Source organism: Ailuropoda melanoleuca, chromosome 2 (assembly GCF_002007445.2).
Source record: "Ailuropoda melanoleuca isolate Jingjing chromosome 2, ASM200744v2, whole genome shotgun sequence".
NCBI lineage: Eukaryota > Metazoa > Chordata > Mammalia > Carnivora > Ursidae > Ailuropoda > Ailuropoda melanoleuca.
The window spans coordinates 11495756-11519286 of record NC_048219.1 but is presented as its reverse complement, the minus strand read 5'-3'; the positions used below and the strand labels follow the sequence as shown (position 1 = coordinate 11519286).

Here is a 23531-nt window from a genome sequence, read left to right as displayed (position 1 = left end):
GGTCCCCCGCGGGCAGGGTGACAGCGCGGCCTCCCCTGCCGCCCGCAGGTGATCCAGCAGGCGCTGCACCGGCAGCCCAGCACGGCGGCGCAGTACCTGCAGCAGATGTACGCGGCCCAGCAACAGCACCTCATGCTGCAGACGGCCGCGCTCCAGCAGCAGCACCTCAGCAGCGCCCAGCTCCAGAGCCTGGCAGCCGTGCAGCAGGTGAGAGAGGCGTGGGGCCCGGGGGGAGGGGGCGCAGGAGGGGCAGGCCCTGTGCACGTGCCCCCCCCCCAGGGCCTTCTCTGAGTGCACAGAAGCCCTGTGTGCTGGCACGAGGGTCACGGTCTTTGGCCGGATGAGGACAGAGTCTGTGTGAGGTTTGGCACCTGGCCCAAGTTCACAGGGCCCCTCGAGGGGCGTGGTAGGACTCTCGGCCCAGCCGGCCCCAGGAGGAAGGGCTGGGAGAACCCCTCCCCACGGCACCACACCACACACTATGGAGAGGGGCCGAGAGGGTGTCCACAAGACAAGGCCGTTGCCCACCTAGCTTCCTGTCTGTCCCCGGTGGCCGAGAGGAACTCATTCCTTCCTTCATTCAACGCAAGTCTCACGCACCCACTGTGAGCCACAGTGATGTCAGACACTGAGTCTACTGTGGACACTGCCTTCTTGGAGCTTACAGTGGGGCGAGAGCGAGTGAACAGAAACCCCAAGAGACAAGGAAACAAACTAGCTCAATCTCTAAGTTGCCGTAAGCACTCTGAAAGAGTACAGCTGGTTCCCCCGGGAGACAAGAGCGTTGTCCTCCCAGGTGGGATGGCCAGGAGCAGTCTGTCTGCTGGACTGACGGGGAAGCTGACACGTGAAGGATGAGAAGCCGGCCGCGGGGAAGGGGGCAGGCTGGGCATGCCAGACGGCCCGTGCAAAAATCTCTCATGGGGCCCCTGAGCCCAGTCTGGTAGCGCAGGGTGGAGCAGGGCGCTGCAGAGACCCAGAAAGGTAGGTAGTAATCATAGCTAACGATTTGAGCACTTACGTGTAAACGCTTTGCCTTGTTTAATCCTGTCCGCGATGCTACAGGTAGGTTCTGTTATTATCCCCACTTTATAAAGAGGAAACTGAGGCACGTGCTTGAGGCCACACAGATGAGGCAGAAAGAGGGTTTGACTCTAGGCGTTGGACTCCTAACCGCCGTCCTATAATGCTTCCTCTGAGAGCTTGGGGAGTGACTGGGGGAAACCTGGGACCCTCGTGACAGGAATTGTTCTTTCTAGGCAAGCCTGGTGGCCAACAGACAAGGGAGCACCTCGGGCAGCAGTGTGTCTGCACAGGCCCCAGCGCAGGCGTCCTCGGTGAGTAGGCCGGGGGGCAGCAGGCAGAGCCCACCGCGCTGGGGCCAGCTCCTCCCTCCTTGCCCCAGATGCTCGCGGGCGCCCAGCCCCAGGTGGTAAATCCTTAGCTACATAGAATCGTGGCTGGAATCAATCACTCTTGCCAGGAAAAAAACAAAAAAAAGCAACATGTGCCTCTTTGGAACCCTTACATTAGTAACCCCCTGTCATCCTTCACGCCAACGTCCAGGCTCTCCGTTCAGAGTTCAGTTCTCTCCCGCATTGGACCCTCCCTACGGCTCTGCACGTAGGCCAGAGATGGGGCCGTGTGGCTGGGAGACGCTCCAAGGCCCAAGGACCAGGGATAGTCCTAAAGAAGGCTGACTCCACCAAGGAACAGAGACAGGGAAGAGAAAGAAATGGATGAGGGGGGCACAGAGTCACCAACAGAACCTTCTGCTTCCTCCTCCACGTGTGTCTCTCACCAGATCAACCTGGCAGCCTCCCCAGCAGCCCAGCTCATCAACCGTGCTCAGAGCGTCAACTCGGCCACAGCCTCGGGCATCGCCCAGCAGGCTGTGCTCTTGGGCAATACATCTTCTCCGGCCCTGACTGCAAGCCAGGCACAGATGTATCTAAGGGCACAGATGGTGAGTACCCAGCCTGGGCCATGGCTCAGGTGGGCTGGGAGGACAGAGGCAGACAAGTCGGGGCCTGGGAGGTTAGAGAGGGTAGGGATTAGAGAAGTGGGGGGAAGGAGCACCAAGGGACAGGCAGCAAGAGGTAAGGGGTGGAATAAACAAGAGGGTGCCTAGAAGGCTGAATGGGAGCTTGGGTACAGGCTTCATGAGTCAAGGACAGGTGGGGTTCCCGGCTGAAATGGAGAAGGTTGCCGATGATGCCTCCTTTCCTTCCCTAATTGTCCTCTTCTTACCAGAAGTCACTCCCCCGAATTAATTAGGGTAGAAAATGCAGGGGCCCATGCCCAGATGGTCCATATACTCAGATACTTAAGCAAACACACAGACATCCATGTACTCTACAGAAATGGGGTCTTAACCCCCTGTGGCAGTCCTTAGAGGGACCGAGCGCCACTAGCTCAAGGGCCGAAGGAAAATTCCAACCCAGGTGGTGAAAGTGGCATTCTGTTTCAGGAGATGCTGCTGTTCTCCCAACTGGGCCCCCATCCAAATCAGGGTCACTCTATCACCTGTTAATCCATCTTATTTGAATGTGCCAGATGTGTTCAGGATGGGATCAGCCCTGGACTGCACACCTAGCATCTCTCCTCTACACCTGCCCCTGAGGGATGCAAAGATCCTAAGGTCTGGGTTCCTAAGATTTAGAAGAATTTCCAGGAAAAACAGCGTCATACTCCCCAGGAGGCAATAACATCTAGCTGTCTATCGGGCTCAGATCACTGAGTCTGATCTCGTGTCTCCCATCCTGAAGACTCCTTTCTCCGGCTCCTTGACATGCTATCCTGAAGACAATACAGTCCTACCCTCCCTTTGCTTCTGGGGCCAGAACTTGACACTTGGAGCTTTTCTGGTCTTGCTCCAGCACTTCCTTTCTTGACTCTGAGTTCATTGTTCGTGGCGTTCCATTCCCGGGGACTAGCCTCTGGGACACATAGTATGGAATAGACTTTCACTTCTCTAGGGAACGGGACAGCCTCAATGCGACCCTGCCCAGACTTACCTTTGTCTTCGGTTTACTCATTCCCTTGTCCTACTCAGCCTCCCCCCTCCGCAGCTGGAGTCCTTCAGCCTGTCTGCCTCCCTCCCCAATGCAGGGCATACATGCACAGACGAGTAGACATAGGTGCACCTCAGAGTTTGCTGAAAGCAGCCTATGCGATCGCAGCACGTCCACAGGGGCACCAAACGAGGCTCGCGGGGTTGGAGGAACCATGCAGAGACCATCATGTAGCCCGCAGCCACCGAAGGAGATGCAGGCACGAATACGGCTCTGGGCACCCTGGTTCTTCTGCCACCATTGTCTCTGCACCCGCCCCCCTGCCGCCCGGATCTGAATTTGACTAAAAACCGAGAAAAGAATACATCTAATTTGATCCCTTGTGCAGGGGAGTCCTGTTCTGGCCCAGACCTGGAGTCAGGCATGGGTTAGACCTGGAAGGGGTCCTAGGGCATCTGTCTGAACCCAAGGTCCCTGCTCCCTGGAGTGCTACGGAGAGAATGACTTCAGGGGGTCCCGGGAATGTTGGCCCCTCTAGGATGAGCTCCTCACAGAGCCTTCCAAAGTAAACTCAACATACATCCCCAGATGGATTCTCCCCCACCATCCCCTCCACTACCCAGCCTGGATCAGGATGCTGATCTCAAGCCTCTTGAGACTCTCAGGTGGTCCCCTTGGCCTCTTTCCCTCTCTTGCCTCCCTCTTTCCCCATATCTGCTCCTTGGCTGAACTTCCTGTCCTGTGACTGAGCCCACATTGGGCAGGTAAAAGGCGCCTCGTTTCCTGTGATTCCAGGCCCAGCCAGGTAACCTGGTGCAGGTAGCTAGGAGCCTAGGCGGCACTGTTCCTTTGTCCCCTCAGCTCATCTTCACGCCCACGGCCACCGTCGCTACTGTGCAGCCTGAGCTCGGCACTGGCTCCCCCGCCCGGCCCCCCACCCCCGCCCAGGTGAGGATTCCATGCTGCTGGGAGGGCAGGGGGGTGGGCACCTCCGTAGAGGGGTACTGATACTGGGTATGGGCACAGGCCTGGAGGCGCTTTGACTCTTTGGAAAGGTTGGGATCTTCTAGGAAAGCCGGGGGGAGACAGGACATCCCGATGCTCCCAGACTGACTCCTTGATTAATTCCCCGTTGAGGAGACCTCAGCCACTCTTGACTCTGTTCCATTCCTTCAAACACAGATCAGGAGTCAGAGAGCAGCAGGCTGAGGCAAACATGGTTGCCAATAATGGGTGGTCATTACTAGCTTTTTCCCAGTATAACTTCTGTGTTGCTTTTCAAGTGGAAAATCCCACTCTGGTTACACACCCTAGCACCTCTAGTTCAGGAAAAATGGCACGGAAGAGGGAGCAAAGATAAGTCCTGGGTCCCCACCTTCCGCTGGGAGCACACAGATACTGCTGTGGCTGTAAAGATTCTATGGGCAGCGGGACAACCCCCCACCCCAACCCCAGCTGCAGAAGGGGAGAGCACTTGGGAGCCTGAGAATCAGATTGGTCAGAAGCGAAGCTGGCACAGCCTCCGACTGTCCAGCAGAGGGCACCAGGGCCCAGGTTGAGTAAGCACGCCGATCCTGGTGTAAACCTTGTTCTGAGGACAAGACGATCCTTTGCCTGGTGGCCGCGCTGGCCAATTAACTTCCACTTTTGCCCTGGCCTTTTTGAGTGTGGGAAGCCCCGTGCCCCCACTGTAGCTGGGAATTCTTTCTAAATGGAATGCATCCCATCCTGATAGTTCGGGGGAGGAGAGGAGGTCACAGAAGGGAAAGAGAGCCCGCCCCAGCCTGGGCGGTCATCCCTTCTCAGAATTCAATTTCTTCTGCTGATGGATCCAATCACTAGCACTCTTTCTTGTCCCCTTTAGAAACTCTACCTGCTCCTGGTTCCTCTTCCAGCCCCTAACTCATGTTCTCTCTTTTCTCTCTGATTTTACAACCTGCTATCCTGGTCAGCTATCCTAGGTCCATCCCTAACTCCTTCCCTATCTTAGCTGTGTGTTGCCATTGCTCCTACCCGCATTCTCGGGACTCCTATAGACCCCTCTTTTCCAGGTACAGAACTTGACCCTCCGAACACAGCAGCCACCAACTGCAGCAGCCTCGGGCCCTACCCCCGCCCAGCCTGTCCTGCCCAGCTTGGCCTTGAAACCCACACCAGGCGGTAGCCAGCCTCTGCCTACCCCATCACAGGGCAGAAACACCGCTCAGGGTTCCCCCGCAGGTGCCAAGCCTGGCATAACTGATAACGTGATGGAGCCACTCAAGAAAGGAGACAGTAGCAGCGGCATGCCGGGGAGCATGGAGGGCCGGGCTGGGCTCAGCCGGATGGCGCCCGCTGTGGCCACCCACCCCCTCGTCACACCAGGTAAGGGCTCCAGGGACAAGGGTTCTATCCCAGAAAACTCAGGAGGACTCTAGGGGAGGGGGAAACTTTCAAGCTTTCCTTTCTCCCATAGACATGCTAAGATACCAGCCCTGCACCCCCCTTCCCTCTTCTAGTCTGGAGGGTTCATCAGCTCCTGGTTCTGTGCCATGCCTCCACCTAGCTTTAGACGACGAAGCCATTTGGCATAAATGAGTCCTTCGCGATGGGCACGAGGGTGAATCTCGGAGTACGCAGTCACAGCTCCTAGCCTTGAGAGAGTGGAGGTTGGAAGTTGGGCGATTTTGACATGCTCTAAGGCTCAGCACAAAAGATAGGGACGAGCCAGGCGCACACGAGAACCACACGGGTACATGAGGAAGTGGGAAGCTGATGTTTCTCATCACTCAACAGACATTTGTTGACTAATACATGCCAGTTGTGTTGCCAGTTCTGGATGTGCGGAGATAAATGAGACATGGACTCTGCCGTCCGGGAAGGGCACTGTCTGGGAAGACAGACAAGTGCAATGCAGTACAGCGTGATATTCGTGTACTGGAGCTCTGGGCACTGCAGGGGCACAGGGGCGCTATCGAGCTCTGGGGAGGGGAGCCGAGAAGGCTTGCCAATGAGAGTGACGCTTGAGGAAAAAATCTAGCAGATTAAAAAATAGTAATAATAACCAGATTACTTGTGAGGCAGATTCTGTGAGGGGGCTGAGTCAGCATTCCCTGAGGCTGGACCTCTTTCCCTGCCTGCTAGACTTGTCCCGGCGCTGCCTGTCGTAGGCAGTCTTTCCTTAGAAAAGCCTTAGAAGGAGCTCCTGGGTGGCTCCATCGGTTAAGCGTCTGCCGTTGGCTCAGGTCCTGATCCCAGGGTCCTGGGATTGAGTCCCACATCGGGCTCCCTGCTCAGTGAAGAGTCTGCTTCTCCCTCTCCCTCTGCTGCTCCCCCTGCCTGTGTGCTCTCTCATGCTCATGCATGCACTCTTCCTCTCTCTCTCTGACAGATAAATAAAATCTTTGGGGCACCTGGGTGGCTCAGTCAGTTAAGCATCTGCTTTAGGCTCAGGTCATGATCCCAGGGTCCTGGGATTGAGGCCCACATCGGGCTCCCACTCAGTGAAGAGTCTGCTTCTCCCTCTCCCTCTGCTGCTCCCCCTGCTTGTGCACTCTCTCTATCAAATAAATAAATAAAATATTTTAAAAGATAAAATAAAATAAAAATTAAATTAAATCTTAAAAGGAAAAAAGAAGCCTTAGAAGCCAGCTAGTCTAGGGAATAAGACCACGGAAGTAAATATAGCAATAGACCACATGGCTTTGCATTAAAGAGAGAATCACCCTGGTCACATCCCTGAGACCATCACTGACCCTCTGTCCTCATCCAGATCATTTTACCATCCAATCTAACCTGCATTTTTTTTTTTCTTGAGAGCTTGTGTATCCTGGTTACTAGATTAACCAAGAGGGCCAAAACACAATTCTTTACCTAAAGGAGGGTGCAGTCAAAAGGAGGGAGCCAGATATATAAGCAAATCCATTCAGTTTCACAAATTTTATTATAGGAGTAAGTCCAAGGTAAGTGTGGGCACAGGCGGCCAACTCAGTGCCAGGAGGATGGGTCGAAGATACTGTCCCTCAGAGGAAATGGCACATGAGTCTCAAAGCATGAGTAGTTTGCCCACCAGACAAAGTAGGGGAAGATATTCAAGACGGGGGCAAGCACAAGTCAAGCGTCATGGTCCTGAGCAAGGAAGAATCTGCACCACAGCCTTTATTTACCTTCTTGAATTTACCTTCAGGGACAAAGGGTCACTGCTGAGCTGGAGAGGGCAGCTCCCTACAGAGGCCTCACCGCCCTGTGGTTCCAGATGTTTCTCACTGTCTGAGATTGCTTTCTTCAGAGATTAGTCCAGCCTCTTCTCATGGAGAAAGAAATTAGGCTCAAAGGGTCAAGGCTGAGGATCTTACAATGAGTTGACACCAGCTTGACGAGAGTGAGACCCCAAATTAGCACTTCTACCGTCTCATTCAAGCTACAAACCCTACAAACCCTACAAACCTGACTTCCTGAGAACCGTTCCCATCCAAGCCGAAATGTAGCCTCTCCCCAGATCTAAGCCCCCCCCCCCCCCCGATTCTAAGGACCCTTCAAAAGAAAGACCAATTCTGGAGTTCTTCCTAAACGTGCCAGGCAACCCTGGGGTCTCGAGAAAACTGGGCGCTGATAAAACATCTGCTGTAAACCAGATCATATGCTAGGCCTTGTTATGCACACCACTCCTTCTAACCTTCGAAAGAACCCTGTAAGGTAGGTGTGTTTATCCATTTTGCAGAGGAGAAGATGAAAGCTCAGAGAGGTTACCCAGGAACTTACTACATATGTCGCTCAAGATGACATAAGTTGAAAGTGGCAGAACTGGGAACCAGTTCTTGTCTGGCTGAGTCAGATTCTGTGTTCTTAGTCATTAAGCTGTATTTGCCTCTCTCATTTCTTACAGTAGTTTGGGTCTTTCCTGTTCGAGACCCAAAAGTCAAAGAGCCTGATGGCTCGAAGTTCTGCATTTTATGGAATCTAGTGGAGGGCTCTCCTCCCTTGAATCCTATAAAAGTGAACACCAGTGACTAACAGGCACGGCCTGGGACTAGTAATGCGTGACTATAGGCGAAACAGAGACCAGTGGCTCCACAGAACTTTCTGTGCAGCAGCTGTGAGCTACATCCAGGTCACACAAATCAATGCGCTTTGCGTGGCTGCTGCCTCCTACCTCCCCTCCCAGTCTTCCTCGCTGCTTCTTCTGCCCCTTCCTCCCTGCAAGCCGGGGGTTCCACTCCCCCACCCCTGCCTCCCAGATGGAAGGCAGGGGAGAGGGTTAGGATGCTGCAGGTCCGCTCAGGGCCTCTGGAACAAAAAAAGACGGAAATAATCCTTATGCCCTGGTGGGGGCTGCCTGGAGCAGCACCTGGGCTGGGCTCCCGGGTCCTCAAGCAGAGGTAACTTCTGGCCTCCTGCCCAGCCAACCCACTGCGAATGAACAGAGGGATCAGAGCATGTGGGCATGCGCATGGGAGAGTGTGTGTGTGTGCGTGTGTGTGTGTGTGTGTGTGTGCACGTGTGTGAGAGAGAGAGAGAGAACGGGGGCGGTGGGTTTTGTTGGTTATTGGAGCATTTTCGAGCTGGCTGGCTGGTTGCCCCCAGGGAGAGTAACCAGTGGAGACCTGCAGTGGGGGGCAGTGGGGGATCATAGTGGAGAGGAATGTGTCCCCCTGGGGGCCATATCCTCCCAGAACAGGCAAATGCTGTAGTCCCAGCTGGGACTGCTCCCACTGACAGCTGTTTGGGGGCAGAGCCCCTCCCCCATGGCGAGCTCCCTGCTGTTCCTGCTCCTGTCACCTTGGCAACCAGCTTCTTTAGGATCTGCAAATAGAAAAGGTCCCTTATGCCCTGAAAAGGGGTGGGTTGGTAGGTGGGGGAGGGGAGTAAGGGGCAGAGAGCAGAGCCGAAGAGGTTGGGCTTCCCGGAAATTTGAGGACAGAACCAGGGAGGGCACAAGAGGGGCAGGCAGCAAGGTCCCATGGGCCCAGCCTCCAGGGAAACCGAGTCCTAAGGGAGCTGGGCCACAGCTCCCCATAAGAGTCTTGGTTCTTGGAGTCCTCATTCTAGGGGGTAAACTCAGGGCCTTGGCTGCACACAATCAGGCCCAAAGGTGAGGAGCAAACCGCTGACCAGGAGGGTGCTGCTGTGAAAAAAGGAAATTGTCAGGTCATTGAAAATTCTAGGCCCTTTCCACACAATTGTGCTCCAGATGCCAGGTCTTTGTTCTGTCTCCTCATCCCTCCTCAGGTCTTATCAGAGGAGAGAAAACTGTCTGCTGGGAAGACCTGCCACATAGCAGCTTTGTTTTATCACAGAGAGGGGTTTGTGTCAGGGAATAGTGATTTCGGTCTGTGATAGGCCCCACGATGTGGTGCTCGCTGATTCTAGGACTCTCCGGGATGGCATTTCTCTCCCAGAGCAGCTTCCAAGCTGTGAGATAGACACTTTTACTTAGAGAATCCAATAAAAACAAAACATACAAGGGGGCTCGTTATCTCGCTGGAGTCAAAATTCCCAACAATTTTGATGTTAAAATCGTGCAACCAGTCATGAAGGTCATTTCCACTATCAAATTTAGATTACGAAGAAGTTCCTCTTCATATCAGGGGGAAAGGTCTAGAAGATATCAGTGGAGGAGTTTTATATTTTGCTTAACATATCCTGGGTGGGTGCACACGTGTGTGTGTGTGTGTGTGTGTATGTGTGTGTGTGTTTATGACGGAGACAGAGCAAGAGGGTACAACTGTGATACACGAAGGGACTCGGAACTGTTGGGCCTTCTTTCCTGAAATCCTTCACCATAGGCCCCTATTCTATTACCTCCATGGGTCATTGCCAGCTAATAATAATAATTACCAGTTAAACAACCCTGTCCCAGCACTGCACTAAATACCCACATATCTTACCGGCAAACCTCATTTAATCCCAGCGATGATTATTCCATTCCCCCAAATGAAGAAGATATGGNCCAGCTAATAATAATAATTACCAGTTAAACAACCCTGTCCCAGCACTGCACTAAATACCCACATATCTTACCTGCAAACCTCATTTAATCCCAGCGATGATTATTCCATTCCCCCAAATGAAGAAGATATGGCTCGGAAAGACTAATTAACTGTCATCCCCAAATAGTTTTTCTCTGTCTCTTTAATTGTTTAGTTCAGCTCAATAAATACTCATTTAGCACCTATTATGTGCCAAACATAACGCTAACCATATGGGAGTAACAGAGATGAACAAGAGTTTACATTCTAATTGGGGCTGTGGAAATCTGAGTTGTGCCTGAAAAATGAGTAAGTTTCAAGAACAGAACAGAAGGAGGATGATCTCAGCTGGCACGGGGAAGCACCTACGCCCAGAATGGCCATGTGTCCATGTGACCATCTGTGCGTGTAGGTGGGACCTACTCCTCCCTCCTTTCCCCTTGCCGCTCTGCCATTAGCTGTGGGACTCCCAAAAGACTCAGTCCTGTCCTCCTGGCCTTTTACTCCAACACTTACCCCCCAAAGGAGCTTATCTGTTCTGACATTTTGGACACCTACCACCTGTCAATATGCGTCCATCCCTGTCTTCATTCCCCTTCCCTATAGATTTCCTGTCTACAGGTTATTCCCCCGTGAATACCACCCCACCTGCATACACATTTTTTTAAAGATTTTTTTATTTGTTCATTTGAGAGAGAGAGCCAGCGAGAACAGGAGCAGGAGGGAAGGTCAGAGGGAGAGGAGAAGCAGGCTCCCCACTGAGCAGGGGGCCCAACGTGGGGCTGGATCCCAGGACCCTGAGACCATGACCTGAGCTGAAGGCAGACGCTTCACTGAGTGAGCCACCCAGGTGCCCCTGCGTACACATTTTTAAAATTTACAGAATTCATAAACAAAATAAAAAAAAAAAAACCTGGATGTATTCCTCCGTGGAAGAATCCCCATTCCCAGTTTCCTGGCCACGGCCCACAGTCGTGAGCTACTCTTTTACCCCAGGCTCTCAATCTCAGGGTTATTTTGACTTCATTTTCCTTTACCGCAGAGGCAGAGTGTTATAATGGGAAAAGCATGGGCTTCAGAGTTAGATCTGGTTTCAGACCCCAGCTTTCCTACTTACTAGTTTTATGACCATCATCAAGTTACTTAATCTCTGTAAACCTCAATTTCCTCACCTATAAAACTAAGATGATTGACTTCCCACAGGCTGTAAAGACGAGTGCGGTGGCCTGTGGAGGTGACCAGCACAGAGTAGGCTCGCGACAGCTACCAGCTCCCTTCCCCTCCTTAGTCCCACCTTCCTTCACCACCCAGCTCATCGTCAGGCTCTGAGGATGCTTCCTGCGTTGGCTCCCTGCCTTCCTCCAGGCCTGCTGACTGTAAGAGGCTTAACTGATGGCCAGACATTCCCACTCACAGCTGCTAGAATCATCTTCCTCAGAGACTGTTATTTCTTTCTTGTTTAGAAACCTTCACTGTGTCTTTATTTCCTCCTTTATCAGCTACAATGCCTAGCCTGTAGGAGGGACTCAATAAATAGCGTGTTCGTGACTTCTGATAACACTGACTCTGACTCCGTGGGGGGCCTGCAAGGCCGTCCCCAAATTGCCCACGGAACCACTGGAATTGCTCATGGCTTTCTGGGACAGAGCTTCTGCCTCCCCTCCCCCCGCTCCTACCCCTTTCTGACTTACTTGACCCGTCGCATACCTTTTACCTCCCTGCCTTCTGGCAAAACACTTACTTCTCATTGGCCTTCCCTGCAAGATTCCCTGCAAAGGTCTGAACAGCCTCCAACTCATATTCCAAGGCTTGCCATTTTACTTTGTGCTTACTGGCTTCTATTATTCACTTGCATATCAGCATTTTTTGAGTGTGTGTGGTGTGCAAGGCACTCTGTCTCATCTGTCAAGTGAAGTCGATTTTCCCTTAACGGGCCGCATTCTAGCAGTCAATTGGAAACTACTCCCAGCTCTTGTTTGTGAAATGGGAGCGCTGCCCGTTTGCCTCCTCTGCGTATTGTTATGCATAAATGAGATTGAAATTACAAAGCTGCTCTGAGAAGTTCAAAGCAACATGCAAATAGCTGATAGTATTTTAAGAGTAGCTTCATTGGATGAGCATCTCCTAGGTAGGAGCAAAGGCAGTGAACCTTCTCGTGATTTAAACATAATATTCCATGTGATGCTAACAGCTACTCTATGTGGTGCGTGTTACCATGTCTAGAACAGGAAATCAAGATTCAGGGAGGGTAAGCAATTTGTCTAAGTTTGCACCGTCTACAGGGGGCAGAACGAGGCTCCAAACCCAGATCTGGCTCTAAAACCCATGCCTCTGGCCACTTACGCTGTACCGCCATCTCCCTGCCAAGGTGGGGTGGGGGCAGAGATGCAGAAGCCAGTCTCTTTTTTAAGGCTCCAAGCTGCCTTATAAGGAATTCTGCTCACAGAGGATATTTGCTAGTTTTGCCAGATGGCTGCAGCGCGGGCCTAACGGCATGAAGGCATGGACAGACCACCATGGCGTGCCCTTGCAGTAGGCCAGCCTATTGTCACAACCTAGTATGTTCTTGCAGGGAAACTTCCCTGAGCTCCACTTCCCCCTCAAACCCTTAGCCCTCAGCACAGAGGAACTACGTCATGGAAAATTCGCGTGGCTGTTGCTTTAGGTTTTTCTAAAAGGAGCTTCCCTGTCTATTTGTGTGTATGTGTCAGTCACTCGCAAGGCCTGATCCCATGAGACCTCTTCAGAGATGAGCCGCCTCTTGTGGATGCTAGCGTAATTGAGACCCATCCTGCACCGGCCTCCTCGTCCGGCTCCTGTGCTGCAGTCAGTCCGGGTTCGGCTGTACAGGGTGCCCTATAGCTTTCAGAACACACCGTGGCATTTTACGTCTCCTTCTCTCCTCCTCCTAACTCTGCGTCATGTTAAACGCTTCTCTGGGAAGCCTTCTCTGTTCTCCTCAAGCTGAATCCCCTTTTCTGTGTTCTCCATCTTCGGTGCTTATCTCCTATTGCAACATTTACCAAGATAGGCCAAGAGTCAATGTCTCTTTTACTAGACTCGAATCTCTTTAGGGACCGTGTTTCAGCCAGCACCAAACGTAGTCCTTGGTTTACGGTGGGTGCTTGCTAATGTTTGTTGAGTGAATGAATGGTTCAAAGTATCTCTTCACTTTCTAAAAACCTTGAAGAGTAGTGGGCAGTAAAGCATTATGCCAGAGACATCCCCCCCCTCAGCCGGAGACCAGGTAACCCCAGTAACTCTAGTCCGTTATAGCAGAGTCTGGAAAAATAACCATACGAGCCAGCCTGGACCCATGAGGGAGATGCTGGAGGGTCTCAGCGTGTCTGGGGCTGTGAGCTGTTTCCTGCATCCTTGAAGCCTCGAGATCAATAGAGATTAATTACTGATAAATTCTGACAGTGGATGCAGTGAAGGGGGTGTGCCAGTAATCCCTCCTGCCTGGGGGACCTTAATCCTCTTGTTGCTAACAACCGACTGGTTTGGGAGCAGTGAATTGGCTTCTGAAATTCTAAGGAGGCCGTTCAAGGTTAGAGCACCAGACAGGAAGATAAGCATTGCCTAGAGTCTCTTTCTTGCTAGGCTCTAATTTGTGGAGGTCCTGGGCCTGCCTCTCCCCTGCTCCATAACAGAAAGGGCTGATGGGGTCTTCCAGTTGTGGCTGAGGTCCCATGGAAGCAATCCTCTGTTCCTCAGGAGCAGTGGACTCGACAGCAGGAGAGGATGGGGGAGCCAAAGTGGGTGCAGGGGGGGAAATGAAGCTCCTGGGCATTAGAAAAAATTAAGAAAAAGAAAAAAGAGATTTCTGTGCATTAACATTTCATCAACTGATATGCCCTGTCCTACCTGTGGGGAAGAGGCGCATGGCCTAGTCTGGTATCATGGCTGCAATCAGAAATGCCCTTTACTACCCCAGACTGAGCTGGAGGGTATGGCAGAGGGAGAAGCATTCGTTGATCCTACCATGATCAGCAGCAGACATTTACTAAGCATCCGCAAACATGTGGAGTAGTATCATGTTGGACAATGTGGAAGGTGAAAGAGACATAAAAACCTTCCAGCTACATTGAAGCATATCTTTTTTTTTAAGATTTTACTTTTATTATTTATTTGACAGAGAGAGCAAGATAGCAGAAGCAGGGAGAGCAGTAGAAGGAGAGGGAGAAGCAGCCTCCCCGCCAAGCAGGGAGCCCGATGTGGGGCTTGATCCCAGGACCCCAGGATCATGACCCGAGCCACCCAAGACGCTTAACCATCTGAGCCACCCAAGCGTCCCAAAGCGTATCTTTTAAATTAAGGAAAAATTAAAAAGAAACATAGAACATGCCTTTGACTGAAAAAAGATAGAAAGATAGGAAACACACACAAGAATAAAAGTACTCCCATTTGATTTCATCTAGAATACCACTGATTGTGAGATGCACCATTATTTTATTAAATTCTAGGGAGGAAAAGCATCACTGGTTGAACTGACACCAAGTGCGATATGCATCCCAGTTCAGAGGATGTTATGTTAAAACGCGGGGATGGGGGGAGTAAGATTCAATTTTTAAGAATCAGTGAAATATGTATACAGATAGCACACATTAAGTCATAAATGAATCAAACAAACAGAAACCTTCAGGAATTCCTCAGGAAAACCCGTAATTGAGAGTTAAGGCAAAGAAGGCGACAACAGGAGCTGAGCCTGAGCCAAAGAAGCTTAAGCCTTGGATCACTGAAGCAGAAGGAGGGCATTCCAGAAAATGGAAGCACCGAACTCAAAGCCAAACAGGCACAGTGGGATATGACGTTTTGTGCACAGCGAGTAGAGCAGTTGGGGTGGGTTGAAAGTGAATGCGGGAAGGTAGAGAGCAGGGGTGGGACAGGAGAAGGGTCTTCTATAAACCAGAATGCTGGTTAAACCACAATGATCTGTGGGCTTACATCCTTCTCATCTGCATTCTGGCTCTAAAGAGGAAGGATTTTGTGGGATAAACAAGCTGGAGTCCCACCATGTTGTCATTCATTCATTCATTCATTCATTCATTCATTCCCCAATACTGATTGAGCATCCACTAAATTCAAGGTTCTTTGGATGAAATAAATGAATCCCATAAATTCTGCCTGTTAAAGGAGATAAGTCTTTTACTGAAATAACTATGAAATAGGTATCTGATGACACAGAGGTACAGAGAGGTCAAGTAACTTGCCCAGCATCGCACTGCTGGTAAGTGGCTGAGCTAAGATTGAAATCCAAGCACTTTGACTCTAGAGCTTACACTTGACCACTGGACACGCGGCATCTCTGAGGGTGACGCAAAGCAGAGAGACCCTGGTGTAGCTCAAAGGGAAGAGTCTCCTTGGCTGGAAGAGCAGGGAAAGGATTTGATTTGTGTGGTACTAGGGGCAGGATGAGACAAGGCATGAACTCTGTAGGGGGGACAGTGAGGAGTAGATTGCCTGGATCAAGGAAATAATAAAAATAAAGGTTGTAAAGAGATCTTGAATGCCAGGGGCTTTAGACAACAGACAAAGGAGGATCCCTGATGGCTTTTTATCGGGGGTCAGATCTGTGCACTAGGAAGATTAACTTGCAAAAGAAAGATTAATTTGCAATCGGTAAGGTGGATTATAGAGAGAAGAAACCAGAATCAGAAAGACCAATTAGAAAGTTAGTGCAATACTTTGAATAAAAGGACTTTTGACCCAGGATAATGCCAGAGTTAAATCATGCTCTTTGCTTTTTATTAACCTCAAAAGGTTACGGATGTACACTCNCAATTAGAAAGTTAGTGCAATACTTTGAATAAAAGGACTTTTGACCCAGGATAATGCCAGAGTTAAATCATGGTCTTTGCTTTTTATTAACCTCAAAAGGTTACGGATGTACACTCCCCCCCAAAATACCTTGAGTCTTTGATCTATGAACTTATCTAAGGCTTCAGGAGCCTTGTTTCCAGTATGGCATACACTGGCATCATGTGTTCTGAAACAATGCCTCTGGTTTTCCACAAGCAGCACAGAGGGGAGTGAGTGGGGTAGTGGGATAGACGGGGACGCTCTGGGAGAACAGGGCCAGCAGTTGCTTTCCCAATCTTGGCAAGTAAACGTGTATTGTCCCTAACTGTACTCTTCGCGCTGCAGATTTAGAACCCTCTTCCTCTCTCACCTTCTTTTCACCACCTTATATAACCTACTTTTCTATGCTAGCCACTCCCATCAGATGAGAGCTGGGAGAGACTCCTGTGCTCATCTCACCCAAACCTCCTGTCGCAGAAGAAACCCTGAATCCCTGAGAAGAAGCAGGACCCGCCTCTGGCCACCAGCCCNACCTACTTTTCTATGCTAGCCACTCCCATCAGATGAGAGCTGGGAGAGACTCCTGTGCTCATCTCACCCAAACCTCCTGTCGCAGAAGAAACCCTGAATCCCTGAGAAGAAGCAGGACCCGCCTCTGGGAGTGGTGGGGCAGGCCGAGGGTCCTCAGCCCCCTGCCCCGCACCCCTGCCTGCGCTCACCTCACATGGGCAGTCCCTGCAGCCACGGTTCCCAGGGCAGGACTTCATGACTTTGTACTGAGAGACAGAAAGGTTTGCTTGACTTCTCAGAAGGCACCTAACGGGGCACTGCGTGACGTCTGCGGGGTCTCCCGGTGCCTTATCAACAGTCATCTCAAAAAGTCCTGATTGTCTAGTTTGCCTCATTAACAATCTTTGCCTGATTAAGTTTTGAGCTATTTAATGTGGAATTGGGAGACAAGGCTTAAGTTGGAGGCAGGGGCGATTTATGATCGCCAGATGCCTACTGGCAATTTCCATTTGTGTGATCCACCATCACCTCACACCCAGCGCATTTCTTTAAAAACGCTCTGCCCTCTCTCTGCCTAGAGTGGTCAATCATGGGGACCGCGATGTTTTCCCTTAACACCTCTTCTTTCCCTTCTTTCCTTTCCTTTCCATTCCGACCAGCCTTCTGNTTCCCTTCTTTCCTCTCCTTTCCATTCCGACCAGCCTTCTGCTTGGAACTCTGTGTTGGGCTGTGATGAGATAGTTGGAAACATGTGTAAATAGACAAAATTTAAGAAGGAAGCCCCCCTCCCCAATTCAGTTTGAAATCTGCTTGCTTTCCACCTGTCAGGATCACAAGATTCTTTTAAAATATTAGCTCAAGATCCAAAATTTGCCTTTAACCTTATTGGCTGCGAGGCTTTGGTTGTAAAAATCCATTTGTGAGCTTCCTGCTGTGACCCTATGCATTTGCAAGGCACAGCCTCTCCGCATTGGCTCCCCAGCTTGTGGGAGTCTCGGTGGAGGGCCTCTGTCAGGCCAGACAGATTCAGGGGAGCCGCCCTCATGCTAAGCTGGCCTGGATGCCACTAGGCAGGGTGAGGAGTAAGGACAATCGATCTCTGAGCTGAATCTCTGAACCCCTACTATACACAAGGCAGCATGAGCTAGACACTGAATGGATTCCTAAAAAAGTATGAGAATCCTCACCTCAAAGAGTCGGCCTGGTTAAAATGGGAGAAGAGAAGGCTAGCGGCACGTGGCAACAAATAAATTCCAGTTCAGGACAAGAAGTTTATTTTTTTAGCACCCATCTGATGTCAGGCATTAGGCCAGGTTCTGGATAAAGAGATCCAGGATAGTTTCTGACCACAAGGGGTTCATGATCTTGAAGGGAAGGCAGCTAAGAAATGATTATAGTGCACCGTGATGCACGTTCCTATGGTAGGCGTAAGTCCAGCATGCTCTGAGAACCTAAACCGAGATCGGAATCATCACTTTAATCATAGCTAGAAATGATCGAGCATGACTTCCAGGCACTGTGCTATGTACAATATGGCACTTTTTTTCTCATTTTATTCGCACAGTTTTTTCTCATTTCATTCCTACAACAACTTTCTGGGTGGAAACTGTTTTTATTTCCAACTTTCAGAGAAGGAAGCCGAGGCCTAGAGAGGGTTAGCAGCTAGCCCGAGGCCCCTGTGTATGTCACAGAGTCCAGGGCCCCGTGTGCAATTGGCTCGTCCTGGAGGAGGCCCAGCCAGAGCAGAGCTAGGGCTGGGTTGGGTGATGGGAGGCCACACCCACTGCAGGGCTGGGTTGGGAGATGGGAGGCCACACCGCCTGCAGGCTCAGAGAAAAGCGGGTGAAGGGCATGGAGGGGACAGAAAGCATGGCACACTGTAGAATCCAGGGGCTCTCTGAACAGCTGGCATGGTCCAAGAAGGCTTCCCAGAGGAGGTGAGTTTTGCACTGGGCTTTGAGGGGCAGCCCAAGGGAACAAGGCTTCAGCACAGGAGGAAGGCAAGAAAACAGAGAGAGGTGGGCCATGGCAGTGGCCAGGCCAGCCAGTCTCTAGGTGAAAGCTGAAAGAGATCAAAGCCCGAGACCTTGAGTCTGGGAAGCCCTTGTGATACGGAGGTGGGAGGGGCAGAGCTGGGGCCATGGCAGAAGATGAGGTCCCCTGACCCCTGTGCCCCCTGACCTGCTCTGTACCCCCCTTCAGCCTATGCTCAGCTGCAACCGCACCAGCTCCTCTCTCAGCCGCCCTCAAAGCACCTGCAGCCCCAGTTTGTGCTCCAGCAGCAGCCCCAGCAGCCAGCACCGCCACCACCGCCGCCGCCGCTGCCGCCGCAGTCCCGGCCCGCGCTCCAAGCCCAATCCCACCCCCAGCTCACCTCGGTCCCTCCCAGCCTGACCCTGCAGCCCAGCCCCGAAGCCCACGCCATGCCACTAGGCCCAGTTACACCCGCCCTGCCTCTCCAGTGCCCCACGACCAATCTGCACAAGGCTGGCAGCACCCAGCAGTGTCACCCTCCCACGCCAGACGCTGGGCCTCATAATGGATACCCTGAGGGCCTGGCCCACACCCCTCAACGCAGGTTCCAGCATGCCTCAGCTGTCATCTTACAACTGCAGCCTGCCTCACCAGTGGTGAGTAAGCCAGCGCCGAGGGCCGGGGAACAGACGGGAGGACGCCGCTCAGGCAATGCCACAGTGCCCGCGTGGATGGGTCTTTGTCGAAGTCCTCTCTGGGTGATCCGGGAAAGCCCAGGGGCCCCTCCCAAATCTGGGGCTGGCTGAACCTTAATGTCCTTGCCCCCTACCCAAACTCCTCGGAAACAGGGGAAGTATCCGAGGATGTAGAGGCAATGTGTGAGCAGACGATCTCTGTCCTGTCCCTTCACAGCCCCAGCAATGCGCCGCGGACAACTGGAAGGAAGCTGTACCTGGGGAGAAGAGTGTGCCGGAGACTCGGTCTGGCCCATCTCCACATCAACAGGCCATCATCACTGCCATGCCTGGAGGCCTGCCTGTCCCCAAGAGCCCTAACATCCAGCAGTCCCCAGCTCACGGTATGAAGTGTAGTGGGACCCTCGGGGGAGGGGACGGAGTTGGCCTTGCTGGCCATCCCCTGGCATATTTCACTTGGGCATCTAGCCTGGGCGGGTAAACCACTGCAAGCCCACATGGCAACAGGAAAGCTGGGTGGGTGGAAACAGAGGAGGGGAAATAGGAAGACGAACCAAAGGAAAAGAAAGAAGACTCTGAAGATAGAAAAGGAGAGAGAAAGAAAAGGAGAGTTGCAAGTTCTAGATCCAGACTCTGAGGCCTACATGGCACTGTCAGGTGTATCTGCATATCCATATGCCAAGTTGAGAGTTCAGGCAGGTTTCTAGTTGTCTCAATTCTCTGCTTCATTTGCTCTAAGAAGGAGTTCTTGAAGTTGGAAATAAGACAAACGGCTGCCATAGATCAAAGATATGGCAACTGCGGAGGGGCAGCCTGAAGGGGATTCAGAATGAGCTCAGCTCATGGAAAGCAGCTTTGAGAGAACTTCTTAGCTCCGGGATCCCCATCTGTCTGTGAGTGCCCAGTGACCAATGGCCTTCTCCATTACTGGGTTTCAGGACACTCTGCTGGACCCCTCTACCCTGATGGGAGAGTCACAGTGCGCCCTCTGGGTCCCCTCTCTGCTGGTGTGCAAGCTTGGCCCAGATCAGTGACATTCTGAGCTGTGGGCCACCTATAAGTCAGGGAGGCAGTACTGGTCATCAGACTAAGTGTGTGCTGGGAGTCGGGGTGGGGAGAGCCAAGAGACAAAGAGTTTGGAAACTCAAGAAGGAGAAATGAGAAGAAAAGCACTTGGGTATAAAGTAGGGGAAAGGGCTATCAGTGTCCTATAAGAGATAGAGGATGGGATAAGGAAAAGGAAAGCAAAAGAATGTGGAGAAAGAACATCAGGAAACTTAAAAGACAGGAAGGAGGCCATCCGTTCTCTTGGCACACTTGCAATAATAAGGGGTTCACCAGTTTGCAAAGCAGCCCATTCCATTGTGGAGTTGCTCTTCATATTAAGCCAAAACCAGCTCTCCTGGAACTTCCACCACTGCCTGTGAATGTCTTGTGAATTGTAACAAAGTCCATCTCCTGCAGCTTTTATAGACAGTTACCATGTCTCTTTCCTCTCTTTCCCATTAAAAAAGGGAAAATCTCCAGGCTGCATATCTGAGACTTTTTTTTTAACCCATCCCACCTCAAGTCTTCCCATTCCCACCACCATCTGGTCATTCTTGTTTAGCCACACTCCACCTTTGCATTAATTCTCTCAAAGTGTTAGCCCCCAAATTAAGCACAGTAATTCCAAATATAAAAAGCCACTAGCCACCACCGGTTGGCATCTGGACCTAGCTTTATATGCCCCTCAAGGGGCAGGACTGTTTCGCAGATCTGCATGGTATGGTAGGGAGGAGCTGAGATTTGTTTGCATGCCTACTAGGTGCCAAGTACTGTTCTAAGTTTTCCTTCCCTCACTCATGATAACCCTGAGAGAAAAATATCATTGTCCCGTGATTTGGAGGAGGAAATAAAAGCCTGTAGAGGGTCCAGGTCACACTGCTATGAAAGGGCAGTGTCCTGACTCTGGCTCCAAGCGTCTGCATCAGCATGACGCACCCAGAGCCCCACGGTAGCTCCTCCCACCCAGGGGAATGACACCATTGGCTCCCAGAACACTGTGTCACCTGAATCCCAGAGGGTTGGGTTTGGGGTTTATTTTTTATTTTGTTTTTAAGGTTTCTTTTTACGTGGATTGCTATCATTCCAGGTCTCCACAGTCTCAAACGTGTACAGTTTATATTTTGAGCCAAAATATAGTTAATTATGTCTATTAAATGTTATCTTGTGAATTCAGCCAGTAGTTCCTGCCCAGCAAGTAAATAGTTAATAGCTAATATTTACTAAGCCCTCTCTGCCAGGCTTTATGTGTATTTCCTCATTTAGTTCTGACAGTAACCCTGTGAGGTAGGAAGGGACTTTTATCCCTATTTTAAAGACAGAAAAAGAGAGCACAGAGAATCAGTGAGGGGGCAGACATGTTTTAGATCTGGATTTTGTGATTCTTTATATTAACTCCTCTGCTTGACTTTGCCATCTGTAAATCATATAGCATGTTCTCTTTGTTTTTAACCAATGTGCTGATAGAAATGTTGAATAGGACCCGACTGAGGACACATGCTCTGTCTGCAGGTTGGTGATAATATACATTCTTTGTTCAAGAACTTGTTATCCAGTAACTCCTAAATGAACTGACATTTGCTTATCTTTCTCTGTCTTCTCTATAAAGCTCTCAAAAATCTCTTTCTGAAATCTATACTTAAAACAAGCCTTCTGTTCTGAGGTACTATCTCATGAAAGAAGTAAGCTTTGTACAGTGGAAACAACTGTGAACCACCCAAGACTTAAATATTTATCCATTCTGTCTGTGTTCGAATGCCTGCTCTGTGCAAAGCACTGTGGGCTGGGAGGTAATACACAGAGAAATAAGGTCTGTGCCCTACCTTCAAGGAGCTTAAGTTCTGCTGGGAAAGAAGAGAAATGTACAGGAAGAAAACATACAATAAAACCCAAAATGTGATAAATGCCACAGAAGGATTATAGGTAAGTGCTTTAAAAGTTAAGAGGGAGGAGTTACCACCAAGTAGAGATGATCAGGATAGGTTGCCGAGAGGAAGTGGCGTTGTTCTAGAGCAGGGGTTGGCAAACTACATCCCAAGGGCCAAATCCATCACATTGCCAGTTTTTGTAAACCATTTAATAATGGTTTTTACATTAAAAAATTTTAAGAATCAAAAGAATACTTCGTGATACATGAAAATTATATGACATCTAAATTTCACTGTCCATAAATACTTATTAGAACACAGCCACACTTATTCATGTGTGTATCATCTGTGATTGCTGTCCTGTTACAACAGCAGAGCTGAATAGTTATAACAGAGAAAGGATATCCAGCAAAGTCTAAAATATTTGCTATCTGGTTCCTTACAGAAAAAGTTTGCTGACCACTGTTCTTGAGTCTAGAACTTGAAGGATAAGTAGGACCTAGACATGCAGAGTGGAGGAAAGGACAATCTGGGAGGGACTAGAGGAAGTAAAGGTAGGGAAGCAGGAAAATGTGGGCCTGTTTGGGAAATAGAAATTGAGTATTCTATCCCATGTGATCTTTGTAAATATAAGAAGTGCAAATCAGAAAGGAGGAGGAAATGGGAATGTTAATGAAAGAAGACTTTGAAAATTCGAAAAATAGTGGAGGGGAGGGAAGAGGAATACGGAGAAGAGGGAATGAAGCGAACAATCAGGGCATATAAAATAAACGTAAGATGCAGAAGCAAAGGAAAAGGGAGGAGACCTGAAGGGGAAAAGCGGGGGTGGGGGAAGGGAGAATACGAATGCTAAAAAAAAAAAAAAAAAAGAGGCAAGAAAACGGGAAAACGTTGGGAAAAGAGAGACGTCAAGCATGGAGGNAAGATAAAAAAAAAAAAAAAAAAAAAAAGGCAAGAAAACGGGAAAACGTTGGGAAAAGAGAGACGTCAAGCATGGAGGGAGAAGTCCGTGTCATCTATTCCCGATAAAGCTGGGGGATGGGGCGGTGAGACGCGTGAGTCACCTTGTATCCCCCACAGCTTTCTGGCGTATCTAGTGAATGAATGTGCTTCGCCATGAGAATGCAGTTTAAAACAGTGTGGTTTAGGAAGAGAAGTAACATTTATTGGGCTCCAACTGTGTGCCAAGCACTGCAGGCAATTTGTGTAAATGTCCTCAGTTAACCTTCACAGTAAGCCTAAAGAGTAGGCATTATCCCCGTTTATGGGGGTGTAACTGGGTCACTTTGGTCATTACTTAACTTCTTGATCCTCAGTTCCCAATGCGGAGAATAATGACTACTTGTAGGGTTATTGTGAAGCCTAAGTGGGAATGCGAGCACGGAGGGCTTGACACATACTAAGCACTCGATTACTGCTAGTCGTTATTATTATTGCCTTCGAATTGGCCGGGCGGGAGTCAACAGTCCGCCACGCCACTGGGGACTTCTGACTGGCCGCGGGCAGACGTCCTTGCCGCGCGGCGCCGCCTCCCTAACCGAAGGCCGACGTCTCTAACCCGCCGCCGGGCTCGGGCCGCCTTCCTGAGGGCGCGGGGCGGGGCTGGCGCGGCCGCACAAAGGAAGCGCGCGGCCCCGCTTCCGCGCCGGCGCCCCGCCTCCCGGAGACCCCGCCCCC

General features: G+C 50.7%; 1 protein-coding gene and 1 long non-coding RNA gene across 7 annotated transcripts in view; one reads left to right on the top strand and one right to left on the bottom strand.

Moving 5' to 3' along the window:
* Nucleotides 1-23531, top strand: part of PHC2 (polyhomeotic homolog 2) — a 109977-nt gene that overhangs the window by 60594 nt on the left and 25852 nt on the right. The window contains exons 3-10 of one of the 6 annotated variants that reach the window (XM_034648753.1): nt 49-207; nt 1260-1337; nt 1805-1966; nt 3810-3962; nt 5066-5378; nt 18476-18903; nt 19160-19325; nt 21454-21498. In XM_034648753.1, coding sequence (XP_034504644.1) covers nt 49-207; nt 1260-1337; nt 1805-1966; nt 3810-3962; nt 5066-5378; nt 18476-18903; nt 19160-19325; nt 21454-21498 — 1504 coding nt within the window. The remainder of the gene's footprint in view (nt 1-48; nt 208-1259; nt 1338-1804; nt 1967-3809; nt 3963-5065; nt 5379-18475; nt 18904-19159; nt 19326-21453; nt 21499-23531) is intronic. The other 5 variants (XM_034648764.1, XM_034648758.1, XM_019802439.2 and 2 more) reach the window with 5 other exon arrangements.
* Nucleotides 1-23531, bottom strand: part of LOC109490044 — a 33104-nt gene that overhangs the window by 9114 nt on the left and 459 nt on the right. The gene's annotated exons all lie outside the window — the stretch shown is intronic.